At 42.8% G+C, this 23,303-nt stretch overlaps 1 protein-coding gene across 1 annotated transcript in view; it reads left to right on the top strand.

Moving 5' to 3' along the window:
- The window catches only part of LOC118315977 (synaptotagmin-9-like), a 33,474-nt gene extending 13,100 nt beyond the window's left edge, over positions 1-20,374 (top strand). Inside the window, exons 4-8 of the mRNA XM_035643711.2 lie at positions 63-603; positions 10,838-10,958; positions 11,113-11,284; positions 12,118-12,247; positions 17,643-20,374. Coding sequence (XP_035499604.1) covers positions 63-603; positions 10,838-10,958; positions 11,113-11,284; positions 12,118-12,247; positions 17,643-17,720 — 1,042 coding nt within the window. The 3' untranslated portion in view covers positions 17,721-20,374. The remainder of the gene's footprint in view (positions 1-62; positions 604-10,837; positions 10,959-11,112; positions 11,285-12,117; positions 12,248-17,642) is intronic.
- The last annotated feature ends 2,929 nt before the right edge of the window (positions 20,375-23,303 follow it).

Raw genomic sequence — 23,303 nt, 5'->3', positions numbered from 1 at the left:
ACCCAATTGAGAAAAAACTGTTTTGATGATTTCCTATGTTTTGGTTTTATCCTTTGTCACAGGCACAACTCCATCCGCCGTCAGATGAACTTGTCCAATCCGGACTTCAACCCTGCTCAGTTCCAGCGCCAGGATTCTCTCTCTGGTTTGGGCCGAATAAAGCCAGAACTCTACAAGCAGCGTTCAGTGGACGCTGAAGACGGGCACCACACCGGTGGCTGCGGGTGTCTCAACTTCATCCTGAAGTTTGACTTTGACCTGGAGCAGCTGATCGTGAAGATCCACAAGGCGCAGGACCTCCCCGCCAAGGACTTCTCAGGGACCTCCGATCCTTATGTCAAGATCTACCTGCTGCCCGACCGCAAAACCAAGCACCAGACCAAGGTGCACCGCAAGACACTCAACCCGGTGTTCGATGAGGTGTTTCTCTTCCCCGTGGCGTACGCTGAGCTGACGAGCCGAAAGCTGCATTTCAGCGTCTACGACTTTGACAGGTTCTCACGCCATGATTTGATAGGCCAGGTGGTGGTGGACAACTTCCTGGAGCTTGCCGACTTTCCCCGGGAGACTAAGCTGTGCCGAGACATACAATATGTAACGTCGGTGAGATACCTCCTTTTATCCACTTCTTTATATTCTGTCTCGTCTAACTCATATTTACATCACATGTTTTTGCAGCATTTATAGGTCAACAGGGGCAAAAGTATCTGTACGAGCCTAAATCCCAGGCCCCTTTTCTCCAGTCAGGCCAAATACTGCTCAAACCCTGAAGAAACCCTGTGACAACAGCTGAGGGACGCAGATATATCAGTTGACTTGTATCTCTTTTCCCATTCAAGTGGAACTCATCTGTGGTTTCAAGTGGCAGAGACATAGGATTATACTTAGACACAGTTAATGTTTAATGAAAGAAATAGAAAACACTTGGGGGAAGTGACCCAGATCCACACTGACATACGACTGGGGATGGATTGCCAGAGATACAGCATCATTGTCTGTATTACATTATTCACTTGGATAAATCCAAAGCGTTGATACACTGAGTACCTCAGTAAGGAAGTTGGAGCCTCCTGCCAGAGACATGCACATGGTTTGTTGAGTCTTGTCGAGTGAGGACTGCTGGCCGGTGTGGGTCAGATACAAACGTATCTTTTCTGCTTCATGGGCAAACAATGACAACAAGGCCCACAGGTAGACGAACACGTTTATCAAGCTAGGGGATAGTTTTTACTGCTTTGGACCATGATTGCAATTACTTTGTGGAAATGGAATTCACAAGACTTCATTGTTTATTGATGAAATGTGCAAGATTTCACCTTAAGTAACATTTTCAGAAGCTAAATCTGCCATCACAAGCTTGAAATTGGTGTGAGCTCAAGGAGCAGAGACAAACACACTGGTATTAAAACTGTAGTGGTGTGTTTAGAAGAGGCAACACCCCAGTGACACTGGTAACTTGTTTTAATGTTGTTTCTGCAAGGAAACCTAGAAATTGAGCATTTCAGAGCGTGTGCCCCAGAAACTTATGTCAGGGGTTGGGAAGCAGGACGCAGTGTGTACAACAAAAGTCTCTGCTGGTAGACACGAAGAAACTCAGGAAATCCAAAACTCAAACTCAGGCGGCAGAACATGGGCAAAAACTCAGGAACACGGACAGGAAACACCAGGGAACAGAGCAGACAACTGACAAAGGCAAAGGGAAGCATAGAGATTAGGTATAAAAGGAAGCAAGGATAATTGGACAAAGGTGAAACACATTAAGAACAGGTGCAGACAATCACAAGGGCGGGAAACACAAGAAAACAAAGCGAACAACAATTTGACAAACAATAAGACACAGGAGAACCAACTCAAGATGCACAAAACACGAGGGATCACAAGAAAGTAACTTCACCGAAACCGAGGATGTGTAATCAAAGACATCGAAGAATTAATAAACACCAAGTCCACAAAGAAATTTAAAAATGCCCAAGAGTCTTTCAAAGTCCACAAAGGTTCTTGATCCTGGCGGACCATGACGACTAACCTCTCATGTTTGTTGTGTGGCTTCTGCTCTGCCCGATTCACTTTTTATTGGGAGGCTTTGAAACTCATGTACACACAACTGCTCCTCATAAAGTCATTAAGTTCAAAGCCAGGAAATGATCATTAGCCTCGTCAGCACTAAACAAGCTCTGACCCGCTATTGCTTCGTTAACCACCGCCGTGCAAAGACCCAGCGGGATAACTCTTCCACCTTTTAACACACACACACAAACACACTAATCATGTTGGTTCGCAAATATTGTTTTAACACCTTTCAGACTCTAAAAGCATCTCAGCCAAAGAAAGTCAGTGTAAATGGGTTAGAAACCTCCTCTGATGCATCACAGTTATGATCTGCGGCTGTCCTGTGTCCCGCGTCCGAGACTGAGGAAGCCACCTTCTAAAAATAATCTCCAGTTAATCATTCATTTTCCCAACACCGGCTCCAATTAACAATGCAAATCTCCTGGTCCTTTCTGACTCAGGATATAATGTGTTCATCTTGAGCAGCTCTGAATATACTTTCTCTTCCAAAGCGGAGAGGATACACAGTTATGACCGATTCACTTTTTCAACTCGAATTAATCACATCTTGTAGAGCAAGATAATTTTTTTGGAATAAACATTTTACATTTAGGTTCTTAATGATGTGTAAATGCATTATTTCCAAGATTTTGGTCTGGTTTGGTGCAGAAAACGTTCACAGTGACTTGAGACACAAGGTGTTTAGGATCCTTCCTTAACTTTACCCAAATTTCTTGCGTTGCCTGAACCTAATCATGGGCAGGACTGTGGCCAAACCCTCCACTGTGTCATTCCTGAAGCCTCAAATCTTTACAGGGTGAAATATTGACAAATTGCTGACATTTTTGCGAGCTAGTAGTGTAGCGTTAGCAAAAGCTAGCAAAGGTGTCAGCAAATTGATAGTATGTCATCATGGAAAGTGTAGTTTTATGTGGCTGGAACTAATTTAAAGACGTGGTATCGGAACATTGATTTGCATATTCACCGATGCCCAATCCGGGATTTTGGGAAGTAACGGGGGCGTTTCCGATACTGGTATCACAATCGGGAAATCTCCAATTAGTCTATTTCCAGGAATTGATTGATAATCCTCAAACTTTCTGTTTCATATTGATATTATGGCTCCATATAGTTGGTTTCCTGTAACATGACAACACCATTTAATAGTCTTAATTTCACCATGCATTCACTTATTTTCCAAATATCTAGTTAGGATAATGCCAGTGCTAATGATTTTGACCCTGACTTGGCTAAAGCAACTGATTCCTTTGTGCACGTGTGAGCGTCAGTGTTGACGTTCAAGCTTTTTGCATCTGTGAGGTCTATTTTCTCTCCAACTGTCCCCAGCAGAACTAGGCTACCTCCCTTGGGATTTCGGGGCGGTGCCCTGCACTGGTCCAGTCTCCAGTCTATGTGCATTAATCATGGCTCCTGGCACAGAATGAGCCCCGAGCCATATCCCGGCCATATGCGCTGGACTGTAATGTATATTTCTGAGCTACGTGCTTAGAGAAAACTAAATGGAGGTTCATCCTGGAGGGTGTATATTATAAAGTCAGTAATGGGAGCGCTGACACAGAGCATCTGCAGTGCTTGAAGTTGTTATTGTACACTTAATTAGACAAACCGATTAGTGTTTACAGCTATAAGACCGGCCGATCCCTTTTGTGAGTTTTAATTAACGCCAACCTCAAGTTTGCCATTGGACTGTAAGTGTCCTCTTCTGTGGGGATTCACGTTGAAGTGTCTCACCGTGTATCAACACACAGTTGTTAAAATCCTTCTCCGGAAACCACTGAACCTTACTGCAATCCCATAATGCTTCCACTGGCATTACAAAAAAAAGACACTCTTAATGATCATTCCATGAGTTGAATATTCTTTTCCGTGACACATTCAACTTTGACCATGTATTTGGAACTGGTTGACCAACACCAAACTAACCCGACAAAAGCCTTGGAGGGAATCCCAAGAGTCAAAAACCTCCTAGGTCCGTCCATTTCTAACAAAATGTTGGCTGGTTTCCAGGCTTTTATGACAAAGTTGTCGATTGTTAAAATATGTCTTTCTGATTAAACTGAGTTTATCTATTGTGCTGCTGGTGGCCAAGCTTGATAACCGACAGCAGATAACAAACTTGTAAGCTCGTAGAGGTTTTGTCCCTTCTTTAGTTACCCCTTATTAAATGGAATGAGTACTACTATGATACGAATAAAGGACAGTACAGAGAAAGTGTTGTATGAGGTGAAATACGTTGGTAGGAACTTTTGGCATGTGGTACTGTGTGGCTCGGGCGACACGTTCTTGTGTCGAGCCTCCAGATAAGGTTTCCAACCTTTTTATAGACAACAGAACAGAAAGAAGACCAAAAGGTCAAATGGTTATTTTTTAGCAGTTAGCTCTAGTAGCAGTGACTACGTCACCAAGCATCTAGAATCTCATATTACCCAAAGGCAAACGGATGAGTTTCCTCACAGGTGTTACAAGGGCCATTCTTAGCTTGAATTGTACTCGTTATTTTGTTTTCTTTATACGCCCCTCATAAATAAGAGCTTTTCCTCAACGAGACAGGAAACATAAATCTGACTCGACCACTTAATTGCATTGTTTCCCATGATGCCCATGTTTGTAAATTGAATATCTTGCTCTGTTTCATGCTGTAGCTCAGTGCCGATTAGTGTATTGAACAGCTTTAGTGTATTGAACAGCTTTAGTGTATTGAACAGCTTTTGGAGTATCAAGAGACTTTCCGGCGTGTCTATCGGGTACATGTCAAGACTTTCAATTTGCTTTTGGACATTTATCACGTCGTTACATGTGCCATTTCTCTTTCTCCATGGCTGGAGACCTTTCTGAAGACAAAGACACTGTAACCTGCAGCTCCTGCAGGGTCGGTCAATACTATTGACTGTAGTAGGGTCGGGCTGTAATTAGGACCTTGATAAATGGGTTCAGATGCGTGTGCATGCACTTGTGTCTTTGTGTGTGTGTGTGTGTGTGTGGTTAATTCAGTGAAGGAGGTTCCCATTTCCCAACAATGACAAATGGAACCATATAACAAGCACTTGTCCTCCCATTTGCCCTCATTGACTTGGTGAGAAATACGATGCTCCTGATGCTCATGGTCCATTGAGTGAGTGAGAATATCCTGAATAGATTACAGGGCCGGGCAAACAACCTGTACACAGATGCATCTAGCTCATTATATATTAACTGTTAGCATGTGCCGTCACTTCCCCTGGAATAACCCATACACTTATTTTCTTTCTTTAAAAATAAAATAAAATACATAGTTTGACATTTTGTTTCTTGTGTCACAAGAAACTGTCATATGGTTGTGCTAATGGAGAAAGAGCCAGGAGGCAATTAGCTTAGCATCAAGACTGGAAGCTGAGGAGGTAACCTCCCTTAATTTCAAAGTTCAAAGATATGCCCAATCAATAGAGAGTTAAATATGTCCGTTAATACTTAATAAATAATTTACAAAATGAACATCATACTGTACTTAGGAAGACTTGAGAAAACTAGAGATTGAACAATAAACTTCTCAGGAAAATGTTTACAGACGTTATTATTCAAGAAGTAGTAATTTTCTCATAGACTTCTATAGTAACAACCAGTGGAGTTTGATATTAAGTCTATGGTGTTGCCCCATAACCTAGGTATATTAGTTACAGAATATATTTTACAAATACAATACACTTAATGGCGTCCATACATTAGCTTCTGTCAAACTGGCCTGAGCTAAGTAGGTTTGATAAATTTCATCACAAAACTTGTTAAAAGTGTCAATGTTATAGATTCTTCTCAGCTCACAATAATTCACATTTCCAATAATGTTGATTATATTGAAAATGCTTTGCGTGGAATCAGTGACCATTTGTTATGAGGCAACTTTTGATTGACGAGACTCTTTCTCTTTGGAACAAATGTACATTTAAACAACAGATGCACACCTATAATAGTGAGGCAGACCTTTAACTTTTGACTCTTTATACATGTTTTTCAAAACTTCTATCTATTACCTCAACAAACCAGTCATACCCAAGCACCCCCGCTGTTTATAACGGTCTCACTGTTCTTTACTCAAAGTTATGAAGGAGCCTTCATCCTAACCCGATTCTGCCAGGGCACATTCATTTGTACAGCTGAAGTTCAGCCCAGGCAGTGATTTATTTACTTCCACCATGTTCACCCAGGCAGAGACATTGTCCTCTTGATTAGCCCTCGTGTGACGGGATCTGCGATGTTGAGAAGAATGAGAAGAACAAACTCTCATGGCTGCTTTTTTTTTTGTTCTCAGGGCACCGAGTCGACTCATTTTCCCTTCTTTTGATAATCTATTATTGAAATAGAAAAAAATATAACATAACTATTTAAAGTTACATGTGGACGACGAATCCCACCGTGCCAGTGCATACGTTTGTACATGTGGGTGTGTGTCCTAGCAACTGAGGAGAAAGTCATTGCAAAATAAATTATGCAGTTATGACAATTTTAGCATTTTGGTAAAATATTAAATAAATGATAACAATATTCACACTGGTCTAAACAGAGGGTTGTACAGTGGGTTCGTATTTCTTTTTCTTCTGACAGTGGCAGATATTAAAAATGTGGCGGAAAAGCAAAAGAAGAGATGAACCCACATAGACGGTATGAAGATGTAGTGATTATTTGTTTTTGAAACCAACGTATTCTTTATTTTGATGAGTCATAAAAAAGTTGTTGTTTGAAGTTCACTTGAGTCTGCAACGACAACGAACGCTGGACCCAACTGAAGTTAAACGCAGCATTTAAATGCTTTTAAACTGCAAAATCAAGGAAAATACATGTGATTGTGGACTGTCCATCATCTTTGTAATTCCAGGAGACGTGACAAAGCGCATGTGAAACAATGAACGACCTCACTCTTATCGTGTTGTCGGCCCCAGACAAACCTCCTACATCACCTTTGATGCACGGAGCAGCCATCTTGGATTTTGAGGTCGGGGGTTGGTGAAGTTTCTCTGACTTTCCAACGGAGGAAATCCGACTTCAGCTCCAGCTGAGATTTCTGACTTGGGACTCAAATGAAATGCACAATATCTCAGCTTGGGCTCTAATGAAATATTGAGGATACTCTGAGTTCACAAGAATTCATACTAGATTGTTTAATAACACATTCAACTCAGAATAATTCCGTTAAATGAACAAAACTATCGATTAAAAAAAAATCCCATCTTTCATCTCAGCTCAACTGAATTTCACATCTTTGTTTCACAAGACAGCGTCTTCTTTGCTTTGTAGCAAAAAGGGAAAATACTTTATGACTTCAGACTGAGGTGTGGTGTGTGTGTGTGTGTGTGTGTGTGTGTGTGTGTGTGTGTGTGTGTGTGCTCAGATTCCACTGCAAAGGAACATAGTTATCCTTTTCTGTCAGAGCATAAGTGAAGTCATTAAGATTTATTGGAACGCTGCCAAGGTCTAATGAATGTTTAACGCATCGGTTCATTTCTCGGTGACACATAAGACGTTGACCACAGAGGAAGACAAAGAGACATCGAGTTAGACCGAGCCTGGGATTATTAAAGAGAGAGAGAGAGGGGGAGGCCTGGCTGATCCTGAGGGAGAGGAGGTGCTATAGTTTTCTAATTGAAGACTATACACTGTCCTAACTCTCTCTCTGCTTGGTCGGAGCGCTTTAGAGCCGCGCTCTAATTTCATTGGCCGAGCACAAGTGACCATGATCCTGACCACAGGGCTCGATCTGAGTGCTCGTAAGAGTAGTGCCCGGCAGTCTGTAGTCTGAAAACTTGAGTGCGTCATGGGAGAAGGCGATCACATTATCTGTGGAGAGCTGCGGCGGTTTGCCAACCTGCCGTGCGTGCGTGCTGTATACATTGTTGTGTCCGTGGGCGTGCGAGGGGTTACACCAACGCCCGCGTCTCCGAGTGGCGACAGTGACGATGATGAAGATGATTCATTGTCAGAGGTGGATTCTGCCTCGGCAACACGTGAACCGGTGAATCCGCTCGTCAGAATGTCACGGGGGTCTCGGACGACACTGTCTTTCTAATGGCTTTATGTGTGTGTGTGTGTGTGTGTGTGTGTGTGTGTGAGAGCGTATACATGTTTTCACATGCTCGTTTCATTGGGCCATAGATGCTGACGTCTGTGTTGAAGCAGAAAATTCAGATTTTTGTGATAAGTCAGAACATCGATGTATGTTTTTGTCCAAAGCTACTTAAAATGATTGATTCATATAGGTAGCAATAAAGGGCCACACTGGATTTTTTTTTTACTGGAAATCGAACCCCCGGACCTTCTGCACCAGTGTAACCCACTAAGCTACACCAGCTGCTCCTGAGTCAGGCATTTACTTGTGATGGTTAACGTGAGGGGAAGAAGTGAGGGAAGGCATTATGACAATGAGTGTCCTCACAACTATAGAAAGACGTGTGTATGTGTGTGTGTGCGTGCATGTGTGTGTGCGTTGCCCGACGCAAATTAATCTCGATCAGCATGATACGGAGCGCTTATTGATATTGGAGTGAGACAATTATTTTTCCCAGTATAACCACGACACCTGACCTTTAACTGAGGCTTCCTCAGCTAATTGGCCCGACAACAAAGACACAAAATCATTAGCACCCTGTGTGTTAATCACTGATTGGACCGAACGCACCGAGACACAACCAGGTACAGTTGTGTAACGCCACCGTGGCGTTTAGTGTGTGTACTTCGAACAACGGTTACTTTGACTGTAATTACTGCAACGATGTGTCCAACTTTTCAAAATGTGTTTTTAAGAGTGCTTTATACATAAAGTCTATTATCAGGGTTCAAACACTATTGTTTTTGTGTTGGTCCAGAGAAATCATTATTATTCTCGTTCCACGTTACCTTTTAATCTGAAACAATAATCATCCGAATTGGCCACATGGTGGCGCTGTAGCCGAGGCGCAAAAATTCAATATTGGAAAGGCCACGCCCCTCACACCGTAACTCCGATTGACTTGAAAATTGCTACACACGTCAAGTTCAACGTGCTCTACAAGAAGCCTCTCGTGACAACATTTTGAGCTAATTAGCAAAATCCCAAAAACAGTAATACGAGTGGAACTTTTGAAAAAACAAAATTCCTTTCATTAGTCAACGATTACCAAGCAGACCAATCATAATGGTAATTGTTGTCTCCGTCGCTGCAACACGTAGTTACATCTCCAGGGCGGGGCTAGGCGCGTCTACGGAGACACTATAGGGTCAATTCAGGGAAGAAATATGAAATTTAACCTTTGACCTGCTTTGTAACTGCGTCCATTGACACTAAAGTAGCTGAATTCAGTCTTTGAGAGAATCTAAATTAAATGAGATGCTGAAAACAGCTGGAACCACACCTGCCAGTTTCCCTCTAAATTCCCTTGTGATTAAAAGATGCAAAATTTAGACAAAAAACAACTTCACTTCCTGTTAAAGATCTTGTCTCGTGTGTGTGTGTGTGTGTCTGTGTCTGTGTGTGTGTGTGTGTGTGTGTGAGAGAGCGAAAGTGTCAAACTATGAATCCAAGAGTTTGCCCTGGAAGAAACCTTGTGTGTGCTCTGTGTCTCGCAAAAACCCACCGCCTGTTGTCACGCCATCACACGTTTATTTTCAGACGTGTTGATTGGGAGAAGGGCTCGGCACGGGCATGAATGTAGATACGTTGTGAAAGCGGGGAGATTCTCCAAAGAAATCGGGAATAGTTCAAAATGAAGTTCAAGTAAATCCCAAACCAGGTCACACGTCATTTAAATGTTGAGGCCATAACGTGACGCATTAACAGTGAGTCATGCGATTGCTGCACATCATTATTAACATAATTATTAACTATTTCCATGATTTTTTATGTATTTTTTTACTGGAGGTGTCACTGGTCCATGTCTGAGGTGCAGAGAGGTATCATTCCTTTATAATGTGTCTGCTGTTAAATCTACACAAACAGCGTCAGAACAAAACTTAATCCTATCTTGTTTACAGCCTGTGGAGTTTTACATAAAAATGTATTTCCATTAAGTTCAAGTCCACGACGAATGAATTCAAACACTTTAGATAATCTCTTTGTATTTCAAAGCGAACTGGATTTTTTTTTTTATCTGGTGTTTATATGCTGCCTTCATGTGCGAGTCAAAAGATCCTACTTCCCACTTGTGAAGTCAGAATTACGAGAATGTCATGTTGAAGTGTTTTGTCGTCGGAACTGATTGAAAAAATACCGAAATGGTCAATGTAATAACTTTGCACCATAGTCCATTCGTTATTGATAGAACGATAAATAGCACTGGTCTATGTCAAGTTAAGTGCACATAGATTACAGATTTAAATGATGTACACAAGCAACAGCTAATACTTGTTGCACTGTTGAAAATAAAGAATTTCGTACAATCTATAATTGAGTCTTTCATCTTCTCGGGTATCAACATCATCTCAGATTTCCCCCACTCATAATAACGATTCAAGGGGGGCGTTCATGTGCAATTTCCAAGTCTCCAACTCATATTTACCATAATTCCGATAACGTGAAGGTTTTAAAATTTTCCTCTTTTTTTTTTCTTTTTTTTTTACATTATACTGTTTTGGGGAAGTAGCAGTAGCAAGTACTGTTTTCTCTTGTTTCACAAGGACAATAAAGGCTTTCTAATCGAATCTATACTATTTTATGAAATTCCTTTGCTGCAGCTCCTGTAGCAAGTCAAAGTTTGTTCTTAGAATGTCACTATGACAGAATGACTAACAGTCGGCTCATGTAAACGTGTAACATGTTGAATCGCAGGACAACGTGGACCTGGGAGAGCTGATGTTCTCATTGTGCTACCTCCCCACGGCCGGCAGGCTCACCATCACTATGATCAAAGCCAGAAATCTCAAAGCCATGGACATCACTGGAGCCTCAGGTGGGTTCAGACTGACAGTGATTCTGCTGTGAGGTGGGGTAGATGAAGGAATACTGTTGAAGCGCTTTATCCTTGGTAGTCACTGTAGTGTTTTTGATGAACGCTTGTCTTTACGTCAGTTCACTTTGACGTCCACGTTTACCCCCGTCCCCAGATCCGTACGTGAAAGTGTCCCTGATGTGCGAGGGCCGCAGGCTGAAGAAGAGGAAGACATCAACCAAGCGCAACACTCTGAACCCGGTGTACAACGAAGCCATCGTGTTTGACGTTCCTCCTGAGAACATCGACCAGATCAGCCTGCTAATCGCCGTCATGGACTATGACCGGTCAGTACGTTCCCTACAGTACATTAACCGAATATACTGATAATCATTGGAGAATGTACAAATGCAATAAAATGATAATTGGCGACTGTGCAGAACTAATACAAACACCATTCTGTTTTAAAGGCTCATGAATCCTGGTCATCATGTGGTCAATCATAATGTTTTTGTATGGCATCAAATGACTAAATAAACACTTGGAACAGACATCAGTGGGATCAAAACTACCTTAAAATTACAGAAACCATCTTTGAGAAAAGTCTTGGTTTGGTCCATGTCCCTTCTGGGTTTATGACCTATACTGCAGCCAGCCATCAGGGGGCGACGCAGATGTTTTGGCTTCACATTTGTTGTCCATCGTTATATACAATCTATTACCACAACACTGATGAAAGACACCTGAGAGAAAACCAAAGGATCCTACATAACAGTGGTTAGAAATAATAATCTGGAAATATTATGTATAAATTATATTTATGGGAGGTTGCCAAATGGCTTTAAATACATTTATCTGATAAAAATTCAAATTTACATTTTTGAGGAGCAGATAAGGGTCGTATGGGGCGTAGTCTTCTCTTTATGCTTTAGTCTTTTATGAGAGGCAGTGGGAGAAGAAAATAAAACATCCATACAGGAACATTTCTCGCCCAATAGTAGAAACTGGGAAGGTTTAATTGTCCATCTTGGGTTTGCAAAGAAAGATCAATATTTTCAGTCTGGGGCGTTCTGTTCGGTTACATTCTCGGGTAAAGGTTCTAATGCGAGTGCGGACAACTGTGTCGTGTCCCTCTGTGTAAAGCAAATGTCTCCATGTGCTATTCTGTGCTGTCCTGCAGAGTTGGACATAATGAGGTGATCGGAGTGTGCAGGGTGGGCAACGAGGCCGAGAGTCTGGGGCGAGACCACTGGAGCGAAATGCTGACGTACCCACGGAAACCCATCGCCCACTGGCACCCGCTTGTAGAGGTACGGCCCACGCTGCGTACTGGTACAGTGTTTGTCTAGAGATGTTTTAAACTGGGGTTCCTAAAGCAAAAAAAGAGGAAAGAGGTGAGAATAGAATCCTCCAGAAACCAAAGATAAGATTCTACGGTCCTTTGCTAGCATCTTTGTGAGCTTGAGTTTGCTTTGAGCTAAAGTACGGTACAAGTTTTGTGCATAAGCATGCTAACGTTAGCTAATTAGCTCTAAACACAAAGTACGGTTGAGGCTAATTAGTTTAGCTAGTATTTAATCAAAGCAGGCCTACTGGACAAATTAATATTAAATAAAAAATAATAATTAAACGATCAGATGACGGCACTTGATGAAGTAGAGAAATTCTTATTAGTCATACAGGAGGAATCGGTATGAAGGTCCCAACCATATTTTTTAAAAAAATTGTCCATAAGGGAATCACGAATTTCTGTACAAAATTGGTCCTAGCCACTCTAGTAGATGTTGATATATTTCACGACATATGTAAAAATCAGACAAAGCTCTAAATTACACTTACAAATACACAAAAATTCCATTGCACTAATCACATTAATGGCACTTCTAAAAAAAAAAAAGAGCTTTGATTCAGAAGTTTTCCTCTTCCATGTTGCCATGTTGTGTATTCCAGTTAGAGGTACAATTAAAAAAACAATTAAAACAATTACATAACAATGAGTCCTGAAAAAACCCTTGTGTCTACTTGACTTGTTTTGCTGTGAATGCCACAACAGAGGCAACTAGCTTACAGAGAGAGAGAGAGAGAGACATTCACCGAGCTGTTTCTATTTCTGAATCCTCCCGGCCCACACTCATTAAAAAAACAGAGCATGTTAAAACAGATGCCGGACTGATTCATGCAAATTCATACCGCGTCGTCAAAGCTCCATCTATTGGTATTCAGCCGAAGAGGTCAGGAGATGAAACACCTTGGAAATGTATCGCTGTCCAGGGCGAACGAGAACGCCGCAGCGCTGACATTAACATTTGCGTCTGGCGGCTGTTGTACGTGACTTCTCCCCCTTTCACCGGGAAACGTCTGTGGAGTGCCGCTCATTTAGAGAGAGGTCGGGGACCCCAGGATTATCACCACCATCGCATCTCTAATGAACATGTCAGTGATTCTCCTCAGCCACCCAAACGAAATCTCCATCTGAAATCAGGCCGGGGCGAACGTATAATGAGCATTCAATTAGATTATTATACCAACCAGACTTAAATCACGATGCTGCTGCTGCTACACGTATGTTGTTTACCAGAGACATTATAAAACTCACACTGTGAAAAATCACAGTCACAAAAACTAACCTTGTTTTACAAGGATTTTAAAAGGATTATAAGAAGCTTTTCTTATGATTTAAAATGAATTATGTTATACCTCCGCTAAGTTGTTTGTTTGTTGGTTGGTTTGTTCTTAATTAGGATTATGCAAAAAACTACTAAACGGATTTCCAAAAAACTTGGTGGAAGGACGGGACGTGAGCCAAGAAAGAACTCGTTACATTTTGACAAGGATCCCGACAAAGGGGCAGATCCAGGACATCTTTTTGAATATATCTATCTATCTATATATATCTACAGTATGACTGTGTGGTTTGAATCTAATAAAAATCTAGATATTTTTAGTTCAGTGTAGCACTTATAAGTGAAAATGTTAAGGAATAATATAAAGAGAGTAGGGATAGTTTAGGTTGGACTCTGTGGTACTGGTATTGTATTGCAAACAAAACATCTTGAAGTTAATCAAAGAGAAATTTACAAAAGGAAAAAAGATATATATATATATATATATATACATACATACATATATATATATATATACATACATACATACATACACACACAAGTTGCTAGTAGTAGTTAGTCACCGTTTAATAACTCTAATTTCTATTCTTCACAATCAATTCAATAAACAAAACCAAAATTTCCATTAATATGCTTTCCCATAAACTTAACACTTCTGTGTTTCAAATGTTTGAAGGTGTGTGGATAATGTTTGCAAGAGTTCAGGAAAATCAGGTGAACAAGGCTGGTGAGTAGCTAATGGTGTGATCCTACCACACCATGGGCATCATGGGGCAGCAGTCTATCTTGGGGCTTTGCTTTGAGACGAGTTCCAAAAGTGTTCAAGGTTTTTTCCCCTTCAGCTTCAGCTCGCCATCTTCATTGCTCCAACAATAAAAGCCTGACCCGTTTCAGGTAAACAGGCATAATTACCACAAGCCTTTTAATATTTAGAAGATTTCCTCGCTGATGAAGGCAATACCAAATTTCACAACCTAATGTTCATCATCATGGCTCAGCCAGTGTTCATCCAAAAGACTGGTGGTGTGAACCTTTTTGAACAATGACGGAGGCATGGCATGGATTGTTAGCATTACCTTTGTTAGCATTGCTAAATTAGCAGTGGTGCTGAAATGCCTCCACGAGGCCCAGTGAGATTCCACTCACCAAGATCCAGATGCATCAAGAGGTTTCCAAATGCAATCCCCCAAAGTTGGTTGTGAGTGAAAGAGAGTTGGAAGGTTTCAACTGCTCGGTGAGTTCCTTCAGTTCCTGTGGCTGGCTCGTGTTTCCTTTTTCCACAGGAAGTGGGGCTGAGAAAGGCTGTGATTGGCTCACAGGTGCAAGGTGGAGAAAGGTGATTGGCTGAGGTGTGGCTCAGGTGTTTTTGATTGACAGACGGACAGATTGGAGTGTCAACTATGGCGGGACAGCCATGAACTATTCCAGAGTGAATGAAAATGAATAAATGCTGTTCTTAAGATAACATAAGGCTTTATTAATCCTAAGCCGGGGGATGAACTTGTTAGAGCAGCAGCAAGAGTCAAGGTAGAAAATATAACCAAAATATTCAATAATAAAATAGAAGATTTTTTTTTTTTTTTTACATTTTATACAGTGTCTAATTTGGTTAGTCTTTTTATTAACCTATTATTCTCTGGCAATGGAGATAATGATTTCATTCCTCTGTGTTGTTTTGTTGGCCTGATTGAACTGGATCCTATTGAAGTGGACTGTTGGGCCCTTAGCGGAGGGATACGCTCAACTGAGGGGCCATTCTAGTTTAATATGCAGATACTTTTCTTAGTGGGCACGGGCTCAGGCTGAAACCTGAACTGCAGATATGAAACTTGCGGCGCTGCGCAGTAGCAAGAACGTTGCTTTTGAGGTGCTGTTCACCAGGGGACAGGAACAACACCTGGTGGACCGATTTGTATCAGGATGTTTTATTCCTCTCGGTGTTGGATAGGACGGAGCCAGAGAAGCTGCCACCTCCTCCGACAGGAGGACTTTGTTGTGTCCAGGCTCTTCTTACAACATAAGCTGCAGTATTATTATATTTATTTGCAGTCTGACACCAGGATTCTTCCCCACCTCTCCCAGTAAACCATCAACAGTTGTCACCGCGTTTACCAGGGGGACTCGCAGTATTGGTCGAAGGTCATTGACCCTGCTATCGCCAACTGTGGTGACTCTACGTGAGATCACTCCGACTGTCTCAAGGGCCATTTGTATGGCACCAAAACACACACACACACACACACACACTGAGGTTCGGTCTCCAGCAGCGTTGTCTTATCGGAGGCCATCAGCAGCAGCAGCACTGGACTATAGCAGCAGGGCCTGAGATCCAGAGACTAATGGCTTATCTGTGTTTCCTTAAAAGATCTACACAGAAGCCTATTGGACAACTGTGGTGACTCTACGTGAGATCGCTCCGACTGTCTCAAGGGCCATTTGTATGGCACCAAAACACACACACACACACACACACTCAGGTTTATGGTTTTTCCGAAAGTGGCGTAGGCTTCACTGACCCTCTGACCACAAACTGGGAGCATTAATAATTCATCAGCTTGATCTGCTCAGCTAGGGCTGTAAACACACACACACACACACACACACACACACACACCTCCTAATTTTTTTTCTTTGCATCTGAATGTTTTTATCACTTACTACTTTTGAAATCATTTATGTGTTCCCATTTGAAATAATGTTGCATATGCACGTGTGTGTGTATATTTCTATATAGATATTTATTATATCCTTAAAGATGTTTATATATTATTCATTCACACTGACATTTTAACGCTGCTGTATTTATGTCATAATGGGGCCAGTAAAGATGAGCCAGGGGAGACTCAATCCCAGATATATATTTATATATTTATTTACTGATGTTACGTCTCATGTGCCCGTGCACCGTGAAGTACTTATTATGAGATATTATATATAAGATAAGATATTCCTTTATTTGTCCCACAATGGGGAAATTCATTTTCACAGCAGCAACGTGGAAAGCAGAATATTTTAAAAAGAGCAAGCAACAGACACGTATAAAATATTTAAAAAAATATTATGGTTTCCAGACTTAAAGTATACATAACCGTACTGTAATCTGAACCTTAAAACTTGTCTTCACGTTGAAATGTAATGATTGACGTCATGGCGACTTGCTGTTCCCCCCAATAATGTGACTGTGTAAAGAGATTTAGGTCCCCAAACCATGAGTAACACCCAGACCTCACACACAAACACAAACCTACTCATACACATAACTCGACAAAGACCAACAAGCGACAACAAAAGGCTCTGGAATCCTCCGGAGTCATCTCGAGCCAGTTGCGATTCGACTGTGTGCCAAGAAACGGGGAAACGAAGTCCGTCGCCTCCACTTTGTCACATGAGCGAGCGCTGGCCCACCGCGGGGCCCCTGTCAGCGTGTTCCCAGGCCACGTCTGAGCTTTATATCCGTCGCCATGGTAACCTGCATTGGTCAACCAGCTCCAGGGCGGGCGCACGTCAGATCAGAGATTATCTCGATCATAATCAAAGAAACCATTCTTCTTTTATCAACTCGGACTTGTCTTGAGGCGGCGTCGCAACGACATCTAAAAGCTGCAGGGCAGCCTTCGCAAACATAATCATTTTTTTTTATTATTAGACACGTGATGATTCTTTGACCGATAGCAACACGTCTTGAACCTTTGAAGTGAGGAAGCCGTCTTAGTTTATTGGCCATGATCCACGTCCTCTGGCGGAGTATAAACTAAAGAGGGATGAATGGTTTACAGACAGTGAGGAGTCAACACGCCTGTGTGATAAGTGTGTGAACGTCTTGTCCTTTTAAAGGGGCGGTAAGCGATTCTTAACCAACACACGTTTGGTAAAAATCATTGAATATTCCCTCACCGTCCGTTTAGATGTCGCTTTTGTGTGCGCGGCGAAAAAGAAACCCGGGGTTTCCGGCTCTGCCCCGAGCTCCGTGCGTCTCGTCGACACCTCGAGAGACGTGCTAGCTGGTGGCCGACGGATTCGCGTTCTCCAAAATCTTACTCTCTCTCTCTCTCTGTCTTTTCTCTGTTTGGTCGTGATCCAGTGGGTCGGACAGGGAACGACGGGAGGAGGAAGCCAAGGAGGATCCACCAATTCACTGAAGACGCCGCCGTCTCCATGACGACACACACACACACACACACACACACACACACACATGCAGAGCCTCAGGGTGGTAAAGTGATGGGAGTCGGACCTGCAGAGAGTCAAAGTGTTAGGACGTGAAGTGCCAGGTGAGACGAACAAGGAGCAACAGTAGAAACCTCAGATATGAGCCACGACTCTAACTGACGTGTCTGTAGATCGAACTCTGGGTGTCAACGGGATTCAGACCGCGGCAAAACGCTCATCACCACTTTCTCATGTGTCTTCGCAACCAAACAAAACACTTAACTACATTCCAGCTGAACTAACGACTGTCAGTCGTCTGTTTGGATTGACATCGGCAGTATCAACGGGTTGAGATTAATCTAACAGGTCAAGCTTCTTGTTTCTCTTCTTCTTTCTTTTGGTAAATTTCTGTTTGGGGACCAACATCATGAGTTTTTCAGTGAATGTGTGAAACTAGTGATGTGTGTGTGTGTGTGTGTGATCAGATTCCATCGATGCAGTAAGAGTTAGGCAGCGTTACGGAGAGAGAAGCGAGGGAGAGGGCGTTGTTTCAGGCTCAGGTCAACTCCGCGTCAGGTCTTTGTTGTTGTGCTGGAACAGAGACTTTAGATAAAGATGGACGACGCGTCTCCTCTTTCTCCCACTGAACAAAAAAGGAAGCCAAAACAAGCTGCTGCCATCTTGTGCAAACTGTGAAACTCTATTTTCATGGAATCTTATAACTAATTCGAACCGAACGTATAAGAAACACAAACACTTGAACATACATCAGTGTGATAAGAGCTACTCAAAATGACAGAAACTATCTGTAAGAGAAAAAAAAATTGATGTGTGTAATGACTTTTTAAATCTGGCCCATGTCCATCCACTAACATGGAAGCGGAGGGGTTTATGACCCATGCTGCAGCCACCCACCAGGGGGCGACCCAGAGGTTTTGGCTTCACTTTTGGGGATCTGTCATGTCATCCATCTTTATTTACAGTCAATGTGCCGCACATTGAACCCTGATTATATACAAACTCCCTGCCAGACATGACCAGAGGAGATTTTCTGTGCGTTAACCTTCGTTTTCCTGCAGGGGGCGACTTTTTCTCGCAGTACATTTCCTGCAGAGACGTAAAAACTGAAGAGGATTCGCCCGAGAGAATGTGTAAAGCAGCCGACGGATGGAACATACAGTGTTTTATTTACTGCACGTTAAATTGTCATACTTTGTTAACGGGGTGTGGTCAAAAATACGGGAAACGGAAGCTTCAGATTTGTTATCAGTGTCAGTCTCCTCCCGTGGCAACATCAAAGTATGACGGCGAATGGTTCTTCAGGACCTTCTGGTTTTGTACAACGTGGTGTTATCTTGTGTCGTGTTGGTCATCATTCCTTTTGTAATCATAGGTCTGTACTCACCGCGTTCAAGGCCCCAAGAAACTGAAATCAGGGCACTGTATATTTTCGTGTCTGGACAAAGACACACGAAGCTGCGGGGGGAGCTGTCGCCGATGTTAATTGGCGTTTACAGTCGACCGTAGCCCCCCGCAGCACGAGAGTTGACAGTAATTAGCGGCTCATCATGGACAGTCATGACAACCGCCTGCGCTTTGTTGTCGAGGTCTTTCTCGACGACGCCTGCTTCGCTTGCGGAGTCAACTGATGAATCAGATAGCGTAGGTCCCCGTGCGCCGGCTGGTAACTGGCAGGATTTATTACCACGGGGCGAGAGAGATAAGATTCCAGAGAATGTAATAATTGGACACATAATGAGTGAACGCCGCTGAGAGCAGGATGAGTCGTCAAACTGTTGAAACCATTTTAAAGACATAGTAATGTAATAATATAGCTGGTTTTTTTTACATGTATTTGGCAAATAAACTAACCCAGGGCCATAGGATTAAAACTGGGAACGTGTATTTTTCATGTCATGGTGCCTTTAAGTAACCCAGAAACCATGATGATTGGAAACATTTAATTAATTAACACTTCATTTAGGAATATATACGTCCATGTAATTACAATATGCTCTAAGCTAAAATCTTAAGCTCTCACAATTTGATTTTGAAATAGGGCCTCATCTATTAGACGGGGGAACATATTCAAAGAAAGCTTGTTTAAAGCTTCATTAACTGATTTATTGGCCACTAGGGGGCAGCATAACTCGTTTTAAATAAAACATTAATTCATTCAGTGTTGAGGGGGGCGGGGGCATTGGATTGAATTGAAATGATGATGACCAGAACTACAAGGTGATGAAGTCATGGCGAGAAATACAAAAAGAGAAGGTCATAAAACGTCTGTAAATGCATTTGGGTTAAAATTGCAACTGCCCTCTACTGTAATAAGACTGTCATGTTTTCTTCTTTTTTTTTGTTTTGTCCACACCCTGTGTTTGTTTTTTAATAAGCCAGTGTTTGTTTTTTGAAAAATTCAGATTAATACCAGTAATGTTTTTTTTTTGTCTTTGTATCGGACACCGTCACGATTGTTATTTATGAACTCCCCCTGTGTTTGTAGGTACAGTACAATGCATGCATCATTTTCCTGTGCGTCATTTTTAAATCTCTCTCTTTCGTTGTGAGATACTAATCATATTGTAAACACAAGATGTATTATGAACCCAAGGCAGACTGTGTTAATTGTCCATTCAGATGTTATTAATAAATATTTCTATATATAAATATTTATTGCATTGGTTCATTTATGGCAAGTGGGAGACACAGAGAGAGAAAATGAATCAGAGAGGCGAATTATCAACCTCCTACCTTCAGACCTTTTATTTTATTTTTCCACCCGGCACCTGCGTCGTGAGCTCTCTCAGCAGACCGCCGTGATTAACGAGCTATGAAGAGCTTCTGAAAACACACATACACACTTTCACTGAAACCGGTGGAGAGAAACGACATCATGGCTGTGAGACGCAGAGGGAGAATATCCAGGTGTGCGTCAAGTGTACTAGGACTTTTCCCAATCATCTCATCATCTTCTCTGTCGGCCCAATACCAGACCTGCTTACATCAGACGCTGTGGTCATTTTCCATATTCCGGAAACACCAAAGCTAAACCTGGGTTCTGTCTCTCTAACACGTATCATGTACAGGCCATAGACCGTATATAAAAATGGACGTAGTCGCCGGGTCCGGATGGTGACCAGCAGTCTATATGAAATGACTTGGAAGTGACAACCAGTGGAGTCACCCCCCGCTGGCCATTCTAGAGAATACAGGCCTCAGGCACTTCCGCATTGGCTTCACTTTCCGGACCCGGTGACTACGTCCATTTTTATACACAGTCTACGGTACAGTAATTAGCTAGCGTCTTGTTCTTACACCAACCTGTCCGGACTGCCTCAACAAGAAATCTAAAATAAATCATCTTTATTGTGACACAGTTGTTGCCTGTGTGTCGGTCAGAGATCCACTGAATCAGAATTGACCACCCTTTTCTTAAAGCCCCAGTGTGTAATTTTTGTCTGGCGGCATCTGGTGGTAAAGTTGCAAACCGCAACCAACTGAGCGACCGACAGGGGACACTTTATGGTGGCGCGCCGCTGATTCAGTTTCCGGTTTTCCGGCCGCGAGTGAAAATTCAACGCGAATTCGACGTGTTCTGGACCGTTTCGTTCAACAACCGTAATCAACACGACGTAGAGACATGGAGACTCACACGGAGGTCGGGTCCACCTCATGGAACTATATTTAACTCATATATGAACACATAGTTATGGAAAATATATTCAATTTCTGTGAATAAGTTATTCTAAAAATCACACAGTGTAGCTTTAAAGAGGTCAAATGTTTGGTAAGCAGCCTGAGAAAGGCCGTATGCTGTTTGACCTGTATTAACCCTTTTACTGTCTGTTGGTTGTCCCCTGTGGAACAACCCTTTCTAGAATCAGTGAAGCATATTATGGAGAAAAGCCTTCAACAAGAGTTCCCTTGCTGTCTTGTGGTTGAAAGTCTGACAGTGCGGGGAGGACGGGAACACGACTCTCCGGGCGGGGGGGTCGCTGAGCCGTCAGCGAAGACTAAAAAAAGCCGCAGCGAAGTGGAGTCTGAGTGATGTTCGGGATAATATTCTGTCTGTATTACAAACACAATGGGAGGACATTTTCAATTTGAGAGCGTGCGCACAGGGCAGCAGGGGAACTTCAGAAGTGCTTCCGTAACCAGACTGCAACAGATAAAAAAAAAACACTTGACAGACTGCCGACGGTATTTATGCTGAGCGTGACATCGCCATCAGTCATTCGAACTGACGCTGCCAAGCCACGGGTCATTAAGGGATTGTGGGCCGCGTTTAAAAAAAAATGACGGGGGCATTAGTGAAGACAAAGTGCATCTTGGACGAAGTTCAACAGATATTAGAGGAGACCAGCTCATCCATCCCTCGTGAGCTCCGGGGCCATTTGCAGAAAGTTGCTGCGAAGCGCTTTTGAGGAAGTGTGTGTTGGTCTGTTGCGATGGCTGCTGCTGGGGGCTCGGAGAGAGACGGACGTCACGAAAACACACGCATCACAACAAAAAAAATGTTCTCAAGATAGATGGAGCAGCTTTGCCACTGGCTATTCTGTCAGGGAATGTGGTTCTTCAATAAACTGCTGCAAACAACTGATTTGGAAACCAGGAAATTAGACACACGTCCCATTGTGTTGTAATCGTATACGTCACTTCTGTGGTACTCACACACTTCCCTATGTTCCCTCAAGGATTCCCCCCCAAATTAGGCCCCCTATGTTCCCCCTCAGCCCACATACCCCCCACCCCTGGACGTATTTAATGTTTTGGATATGTGACGTTGTAGTCATTGGGTTAGGGCTAGGGGGTTAGGGTAGGAATTAGGTACGGCTTAGGGACCTAGGGCCTAATTTTGATGGGGGGGGGATTGCATACAAATGAGGGAACATAGGGTTAAGGGAACACAGGACTGAGGGAACACAGGACTGAGGGAACATAAGACTGAGGGAACACAGGACTGAGGGAACATAGGGCTGAGGGAACATAGGGTTGAGGGAACATAGGACTGAGGGAACATAGGGTTGAAGGAACATAGGGCTGAGGGAACATAGGGTTGAGGGAACATAGGACTGAGGGAACATAGGGTTGAAGGAACACAGGACTAAGGGGAACATAGAATTCCTCCTCATCGGTTCCAAATCCACACTCAGCAAAATCAACAACCCCACCCTCACCATCGATGGCACCACTGTCTCCCCATCTCCCCAGGCCCGCAACCTTGGCGTAATCTTCGACTCCACCCTCTTCCTCGAACCCCATATCCGCCACATAGTCAAAACCTCCTTCTTCCACCTCCGTAACATCGCCAAGATCAGACCCTCACTCACACTCCCCGCCGCAGAACGACTCATTCACGCCTTCATCTCCTCACCTTTAGATTATTGTAACTCTCTTCTCCTTGGCATCAGCCCCAGCTCCATCAAAAAACTCCAACTGGTCCAGAACGCAGCCGCCCGTCTCATCACCCACACCAAATCCTGGCACCACATCACCCCAGTCCTAAAACAACTACACTGGCTCCCTGTCTCCCACCGAATCATCTTCAAGGTCCTGGTCCTCACCTTCAAAGCCCTCCAACATCTTGCTC

This window comes from Scophthalmus maximus, chromosome 7 (assembly GCF_022379125.1).
Source record: "Scophthalmus maximus strain ysfricsl-2021 chromosome 7, ASM2237912v1, whole genome shotgun sequence".
NCBI lineage: Eukaryota > Metazoa > Chordata > Actinopteri > Pleuronectiformes > Scophthalmidae > Scophthalmus > Scophthalmus maximus.
The sequence above is the reverse complement of the archived record's forward strand: the minus strand, read 5'-3'. Positions and strand labels throughout refer to the sequence as shown.